Below are 8,683 nucleotides of genomic sequence, written 5' to 3'. Positions count from 1 at the left end.
ATACCCCTTGTTAATAGTAGGGTTCAAAAATGTCATTGCCGTGATTGAGTTGACCCAAAAATACCACTCCGCACTAATCTGACTCCGTTAGTGCGGAGTGGCATTTTTGGGCCAACTCAATCACGGCAATGGCATTTTTGAGCCCTACTATTAACGAGGGGCATTATTGTTGTATTTCCCGTAATATAATGGCATTTTTGGACCTTTTCCATAAATTTTAATAGCTACTAGGACTGTGCATTATTTGGGCCAACCCAAAAACCCGAACCGATCCATTTTATTACATCGGTTTGATTGGATTTTAGCTCTTTGAATTTTCAGATCGGATATAGTTTGGCTCAATTTACATCCAAATAAATCCGAAAACCAAAATTTATATTTTACATATAAAAGTGAGTGGTGCCCTTTTAAAAACTCTAAGGTTTCTTTGTTATCTCTCACTGTTTTTACCTTTACTTTCCTTTCAATATTAAAAGTAAAAGATATGAAAATGAATGAGATTTGCTACTGAATATGGTAGGAGATAACATATTAAAATTATTTATTTTAGCATCTTAATAAGGCGTAAAATCCAATCCGAGTTTAACTTAGTTTGAATTCAATTGCAATGTACGAAATCCAAAATCCAAAATTATAATCCGAAAGGTGCTAAATCTGATCTGATCCATACACATGCCGACTAACTACCCAGGGACCAATCTTAGAGAGTTGCCTCAAAAAAGAAAGACCATTTGTGCAAATCCGCAAGATATGAGAAATACAGCTAAGGTCCTGGCCTAATCCCTAGAATGAATCATGCTCAAATGGCTTCACCCATGGGCCATAACTCATGAGGCCCAAAACACATTAGGTACCAAAACGACGCCAAAAAGCCCATAGGATTATTCGAAAACTACAATCTACAACTTGTTCACATCAAAGTTTTGAAGTCGAAGCAAATCAAAAGAAAAGAAGAATAGACATGAAACAGCCAAAGGTAACACAGTGACATTCATCCTGCAGACTTTTATTCATCCCCCTTGCCTTCTCCCAACCACAAACCACGCTCATCTAGGAAAAACTAATCTTTTTTTCAGAGAAATATTATACATTCAAGATTTTAAGCATCTGCTGTCTCAGCATCATCAGCTGCAGCCAAGATAAGCTCCGGATGAATGCTCGACTCTGCTGTCCCGTCGAGTGCATTAGGCAATCCCAATGCCCTTAGCGCAAGGTGTGCTGCCTTCTGCCCTGATATCATCATAGCTCCAAAAGTTGGTCCCTGAACAATATAAACACCTCCAACTAGTTACTCTTCCATTTCACTGCTAAGTTCTTATATCTTGGGATCGGTTATATAAATCATACGTATGATCCATTCTACTTTATTAAGGCAAATTCGGAATACTTTAGACTAGACGTTCTCTACATCTCACACTTATCTGTAGGTACACATCTAATGATACACGAGTAATTTATATAGGAGTGAGTGGTGACAAGTTTACTTACCATTCTTGGTGCTCCATCAATTTCAGCAACTTCCATCCCTGTGACGATCATTCCAGGTACCACCTCTCTGGTAAGTCTAACAATAGCATCCTCAGCAGCATTCATGTCCAAAGCTTTCATCCCAGGAACATGGTTGATCATGCCAATGCTCTTAAGCCTCTTAACACCAGTGGCACCCATGGGACCGTCGTGGCCACAGGAGCTGACCACAATCTTAGCCTCCATAACATTGGGGTCCATGCAAGATTGTGTGTCATGGTTCTGAGAAACCAAAGACCAGTTAGTGACAACACCACCAACTCTTCCGTTCTTCACAATAAGGTCCTCTGTTGCAACAGCATTGAAGAGCTTCACGTTTGGCCTGGCCAAAAGCTTGCTCATGATGGTTGAGGTGAACAAGGCAGCGTGCTTGATGACCACGTAGTTGTCTTGCTCGTCATAGTCTATGCCTAGCTCGTTCAAGAAGAGATGTGCTGGCTTCCTCACAACCATGGCTGAGAAGAGTTGTCCTCCTAGCCAGGCACCTCCACCAGGGCTCACAGATTGCTCAAGTATGGCCACCTACACAAACCAAGTAAATTCACATAAACAACTTATAACAAGTACAAATTGGAGAACATAGGTATTGTAATCAGCAACTATAATCTAATCAAGAACAATTTTAGCAGTTAGAACATCGAATGACTTCCCTGTGATCATGAATGCGTGTACCAGCCAGAGGCAGATCTAAGATAAATGAGGTGTCTTCAATTAAATTCATTGCTATTTACTCGAATTGTATATGATAACCGGGGCGGAGTCTCAAGCCGAACTACGGGTTCGACTGATGTATTTGAAGTTTAAAATTCATCAAAGATATGGACAAATATTAAATTTAGAATCCAGTCGCTAACACGTAAAGTTGTGTACTAAAATCCAAAACCCATAAGATAATAATTATTGTTCTACCTATGTATGCAAACCAATATTGAACTTAACTCTAGATCATAAATTGAGGATAAGATTATCTCAAAAGCGTTTTCACTGGTCACATGTTTATAAATAACTTTCGCTAATAAACATATGATTTTTCTCGCTCAAGTTGCACGAGGCCTAAGGAAAAAGGTGTCACGTGATTTGTAGGTACGAGTAAACCTTCAAGTACCTTTAACAAGAAGCCCGTCTTTTTTTCTTCTCAGCTGCCAAGTCTTATATATACGAATTTTCTTTTATCCTTTTCAATTTAGTAGCTAGAAATACAAGCGAAGCCAAAAAAACCAAATTCCAAAATTTCCATCTTTCCGCTATTAGAATTTAATTGAAAATGTCCATTAGGCACACGTCACAGGTGCCAATTCTTCCACACACACAAAAAAAAAACCCCGAGTATTTAAATGAAAAATTATAGGGAAAGTTAATTTGAGGCTAAATGGTTTTGTGAGTTTTACAAAATTGTTTTTAGTTTTATGATTAAGTCTCTATTTACGTACTAGATCTAAAAAAATACTTTCTTAATTTCAACATTGTAAATGGCTATCATAGCCCATTTCCTCGCTGATTTGAATCGCATGTCACTTCTGTTAGTATTTCCTTATCACAAAAAATATTTTAAAATTAATTGACAAAATAAACACAAGCCAATATTTTATCTTTCGTGACTTTTGTCTTTTTCTATCCCAATCTGCCAGATACATATTAAAGCATCCTGCAGATTTTTATCTCATGCTAAAATCAACTCATAATTTGATATTAAAATGGAAAAAACGAAAGAGACAAAAATGAAAATAAAAAGGATACCTGGACGTTAGGGTTCTTGCTGATTTCATAAGCACAAGAGAGACCAGCAGAGCCAGCGCCAACGATGACGACATCAGTGTCAGCATAGGTGATCATGTCAGTCATGTACCTACGTGTCATCTCGCGAGAAACGATGGATTCCTTGATTGGGTTGAAACTGAAAGCGTTAAGATCATAAGGTGGAGGAGAGGAATCAGCAGACATGGAAATGGTCATGTTTTGCTGGGCGGATTTAACAGGTTTAAGTCTAGCTTGTGAAAAAAGAGGTACACCAGAGAAGGTTGATTTGTGGGTGTCCAAGAAATTGGTCTTGGTAACAACAGAGGAGGCCAAGGTTGATGCCATGGTTGCCATAGACAAAGCTTGAGATCTTGAGAGAGAGAAGAGTTTTTTGAGAAATGGAAGAATGAAAGATTGTTTTGAGTGAAGAAGGGAAGGGGAAGAGACAGTATTTAAAGCAGTGACAAGTAGTGAGTGATGAGAAAATATCTGGGAATAGTTAAGGAATACGTGGACACACGAATCCGGCTCCACCGTTTCTTCTATTTCCTTTTAATGTCCGAATATAATATGGAATTACTAAATTTGCATTTTTTCTCTCATTTTGATATTATTAATGATATAATAATAATTGTGTTATAAAACTAAACACTGTAAAGTAAAGACAAGTATAGACAGAAACTCATATGTTATTCGAATTCAAACTGATATACATAATGAACTGAAATCTCTTCTATTTATAGAAGAAAGGAAGCTGTTGTGTAAGCTGCTACTGCAAGCTGCTGTGTGAGCTGATACTGCAAGCTGCTGTGTAAGCTGCTATTATACCAGATATGGATAATCTTCTACCAGGGGCAATGATTATCCATAACGGAGTACTGAAAGGATAAGCTCATTGTACCCGGTATGGATAATCTTCTACCGGGGGTAATGTTTATCTATAAGCGGGTACCGAAGTGATAAGCTTATTATACCCTGTATGGATAATTTTCTACCGGGGGTAATGTTTATCTATAACCGGGTATCGAAGTGATAAGCTTATTATACCCGGTATGAATAATCTTCTACTGGGGGTGATGTTTATCTATAACCGGGTACCGAAGTGATAAGCTTATTATACCCGGTATGGATAATTTTCTACCGGCGGTAATGTTTATCCATAACCGGGTACCGAAGTGATAAGCTTCTTCAGGAAGCTTATTTCCAATAGAGTACTCAATAGATAAACATATTTACGGCAGAGTCCCATATGGATAAGCTTCTTCAGGAAGCTTATTTACAACGGAGTACTAAATGAACATCCATAATATAATATATTTATAACACTCCCCATTGGATGTTCATTAAAAGATAATGTGCCTCATTAAAACCTTACTAGGAAAAACCCCGTGGGAAAAAATTCTAGTGAAGGAAAAAGAGTACACATATTTAGTAATACGCATTGCTAGGTGCCTCATTAAAAACCTTATAAGAAAAACCCTGTGGGAAAAAATCTTAATAAGGAAAAAGAGTGCATCGCGTATTTTACTCCCCCTGATGAAAACCTTGTTTCAAATATTTGAGTCTCTGCATTCTAATCTTGTATCTGCATAACCAATACGATCTGCACCACCTTTGTTAGCATTAGCAAGATACATAAGTGCATCAATTGCACTGAGATAGAGTATTTCAGGACCAAGGAGTTCCTCATCCTCTTCTGGAGGTCGGAACGGGTCCTTATTTACTTTAAGTGATCGAACACCCATTGGTGTACTTAATGGGTGCGCTTTGTCCATGTAAAAGCGTTTAAAGACCCTTTTTGTATAGGCAAATTGATGGATAAAGATCTCGTCTGCTAAATATTTAATTTGCAGACCAAGATAAATTTTTATTTTTCCAAGATCTTTCATCTTAAATTCTTTCTTAAGATATTCAATTACCTTTGGAGCTCTTCTGGAGTTCCAACAAGATTTATGTCATCAACGTAAACAGCAAGTGTAACAAATTCTGATGACATTTTCTTTATAAAAATACATGGACAAATAACATCATTTATGTAACTTTCTTTCAGCAAATATTCACTAAGGCAATTATATCACATGCGCCCAGATTGATTTAAACCGTACAAAGATCTTTATAATCTGATCGAGTACATTTCTCGAGACATTGAACTACATGCTTCAGGCATTTTAAATCCTTCAGGGATCTTTATAGAGATTTAATCAAATGAGTCATATAGGTTATGACTCGCATTTAAATGGCATGACATCTTCAGGTGTCTGGACTACTGGTCCGATATCAAATATATCATCGACGATCATTTTGTATCGTTTCCTAAGCGACATAACTTGTTGAGATCTCATCACTTTCTTTATTTTCAGGCACCTGAACTTCTTCTGGAGTTTCGTGAAATGTTATATCGTGGGCTCTTCTAGAGCTCATTTCCTCCTCATTATGATCATTTTGATCATTAGCTCCTTATCATTTTTCAAGGATTGTTACCTTTGGAACCGATTGGTCTACCACGCTTCATGCGTACAGTAAACTCTATCCTTCAGGGACTTTAAATTTTAATAGGAGCATTTGCAGCTGAAATATGATATTTGATTCAGCAAATGCTTCAGGCATTTGACTTGAATTATCTTCTAAGTGAGGATCTTATTAATGATAATTTGATTCATATAGCATATTTTTCAGTTGTTTATTCCATCCCCCAAATGTTAGAAAAACTAACATATATCCCCAAACTTCTTTGGGAAACATATCTTTGTGCATTGTGGTAGAGAAATTAATCATATACCACACATCAAAAGATAGTAAAATATTTGGTTTCTGATCCTAAACCAATTGTGAGGGGAGGACTTATCATATATTGTTGGCCTGATGCATACAAGTGCTGCTATATGCATTTTAGAAAATCTTAGACCAACACATGAAGCTTTGTTCTCATAAACAATAGTTTAGCCATTAATTGGAGGTATTCACTGCTAAACTAGCTTGTATATAAACCAGCATTATCAAGATGAACTGTCTTGATTTCATAATCTGAAAATTATGCTCTTACGTGATAAAAGCAATTTCAAATGCCAAACTGCAGGTTGACAATAAACATACATGTAACCATCTTATATATGCATCTATAAGTGGTTGACATGATAGGTGAATGGGCCCATATTCACCTTTTATATATTTCAGAATCAGGGGTCTTAGTCCCAAGTTTAGCTGGTATAATCAATTTATTATGAGAACAAGCAACACAGGAGAATTCTTGAAGAATCTTCTAGTTCTTCAGTATATGCTTATCTGAGTTCTCAAATAGCTCATTTAAAAATGGCAAATGAAAACTTCAAGTTTATCATGGCATGTGCTATCTCTTAGTAAACTTCTAGTTTACTTTGACATAAACATTTGTATTAGTAAACTTCTGATTTACTGTGGCTACTTTTGTATTAGTAAACTTCTGGTTTACCGTGATACATGATGTAGTACAAATCGAAGAATAAGGCGGGTAACTTCTCATATACATATTATTTTACCCCCTATGATTGTGGAAACATGAAGATTTTCAATCTTCTAATCATTTATAGTCTCAATATGATAGCCATTCATCTTAGTAAACTTCGGGTTTACTACAACATATATTTTGATCATAATCATATAATATGAATGACATATTTGTAAATAAGCTCTTCGAGAGCCTTCATTTATTATCCACAATCTAATATTTATCGGACACTACTGGTGTCATGTGTCTTCTAGGCAAATACTTAGCTCTTCAGGAGTTATTGATACATTTTGTACTATCAAATATTGCTCAGACACTTCTGGTATCATAAGAGAAAATCACAATCAAATAAACAATTGTTTAAGTACAAGAAAACTCCTCTTCATAATATTCTCCTACTTCAGGAGGCAATTTCAATTGTATTACTTCTTCAGGAGCAAATTTAAAATATTTACTACTTCAGGAGCAAATCGAGGCGTGCATTTAATATAGAGAATATTTATGTAGCTTATCTTCAATTGTAACCATAGAAAACCTAAATTATCACTTCTGGTGATCATAGGCATATACCACTTCTGGTGGTTAACAAAATATAATTACAATGAGATATACGAAAACCACTTCTGGTGGTTGTATATTTCTTGCAAACTCTGCTAGAGTTTAAGTTGATCTAATAATGTTATCCATATTCTTCAAAATGACATAAATAAGATATATCATAGTAAACATCATTATCAAATCATAATAATTTTTTTTTATGTACAACAATTACATAACCATACTATCTACTACAAACAACAAAAATCAAAATATTTATATTTCTGCAGATTCACCACCGATTACATGACTTGTTTCTCCTTCTGGGAGTGCAAAGTAATCAGCTACATCCAAATGCATGAAGTCTAAATTATCTTCAGAGATAAAATTTGCTTCAACATTTTTCTCTGTCTTCTTCAGGGAGGCTTGATAAAGCTCAACCAGGTGCTTTGGCGTACGACAGGTACGTGACCAGCGCCCTTTTCCTCCACATCTATAGCATGCACTTTCTGCATTTGGTGCTTGCACCGCTTTATGCTTTTGTTCCTTCCTTTTCCACTGCTGGTGGCGATGAGGGTTCTTTGGTGCATTATTATTACCATGATTGGAATTTCTTCCCCGACCACGGCCATGACTACGACTGGGGCCACGACCTCTTCCACGTTTAGCTTGGTGGAAGTTCGTCACATTCACTTCATGGAATGGACAAGAACCAGTAGGTCGGCTTTCATGATTTTTCATTAGTAGCTCATTATGTTGCTCGGTTATAAGAAGATGTGAGATGAGTTCAGAATACTTTTTAAATCCCATCTCTCGATATTGCTGCTGCAGGAGCATATTCGAGGCATGGAAAGTGGTGAAAGTTTTCTCCAAGATATCATGATCAGTAATATTATCACCACATAATTTCAATTGGGAAATAATTTTGAACATAGCAGAACTATACTCACTGATAGATTTAAAATCTTGTAGCCTTAGATGAGTCCAATCATATCGTGCCTGTGGAAGAACGACCATCTTCAGGTGGTCATATCTATCTTTCAAATTATTCCACAGTATGACTGGATCTTTAATAGTAAGATATTTCATTTTCAGGCCCTCGTCAAGGTGATGGCGTAGGAATATCATTGCTTTGGCACGGTCTTGGTTTGATGCCTGATTTTTATCCTTGATGGTATCTGCCAGACCCATCGCATCAAGATGAATTTCAGCATCAAGCACCCAAGACATGTAGCTTTTGCCCGATATATCCAGGGCTACAAATTCAAGTTTAGAAAGATTTGACATTATATAGAAAAAGAAAGTTCGTACCTCAGATACTTTCAAAGTATTTGCTCGAGATGACAGAGTCTCGTGCTGATAACGTGTTATAAAACTAAAGATTGTAAAGTAAAGACA

General features: G+C 36.4%; 2 protein-coding genes across 2 annotated transcripts; both read right to left on the bottom strand.

Moving 5' to 3' along the window:
* On the bottom strand, positions 797–3,702 carry LOC109232136 (thiamine thiazole synthase, chloroplastic). Its single transcript, XM_019397805.1, has 3 exons — positions 3,265–3,702; positions 1,489–2,049; positions 797–1,261 (listed from the first exon to the last, which is right to left on the bottom strand). Exons 1-3 carry the CDS (start codon positions 3,616–3,618, stop codon positions 1,100–1,102), a joined length of 1,077 nt encoding a protein of 358 aa, XP_019253350.1. The 5' UTR covers positions 3,619–3,702; the 3' UTR covers positions 797–1,099.
* LOC109232563 lies at positions 7,562–8,476 on the bottom strand. The gene has a single exon (XM_019398328.1). It carries the CDS (start codon positions 8,474–8,476, stop codon positions 7,562–7,564), a length of 915 nt encoding a protein of 304 aa, XP_019253873.1.

This window comes from Nicotiana attenuata, chromosome 9 (assembly GCF_001879085.1).
Source record: "Nicotiana attenuata strain UT chromosome 9, NIATTr2, whole genome shotgun sequence".
Taxonomy (NCBI): Eukaryota; Viridiplantae; Streptophyta; class Magnoliopsida; order Solanales; family Solanaceae; genus Nicotiana; species Nicotiana attenuata.
The sequence above is the reverse complement of the archived record's forward strand: the minus strand, read 5'-3'. Positions and strand labels throughout refer to the sequence as shown.

Coding starts and splice junctions, on each gene's coding strand:
- LOC109232136 (XM_019397805.1), bottom strand. CDS start 3,618: ATGGCAACCATGGCATCAACCTTGGCCTCCTCTGTTGTTACCAAGACC. Junction 2,050..3,264: donor GCAAGAACCCTAACGTCCAG/GTATCCTTTTTA, acceptor TGGTTTGTGTAG/GTGGCCATACTTGAGCAATC. Junction 1,262..1,488: donor TTGATGGAGCACCAAGAATG/GTAAGTAAACTT, acceptor TATATTGTTCAG/GGACCAACTTTTGGAGCTAT.
- LOC109232563 (XM_019398328.1), bottom strand. CDS start 8,476: ATGGGTCTGGCAGATACCATCAAGGATAAAAATCAGGCATCAAACCAA.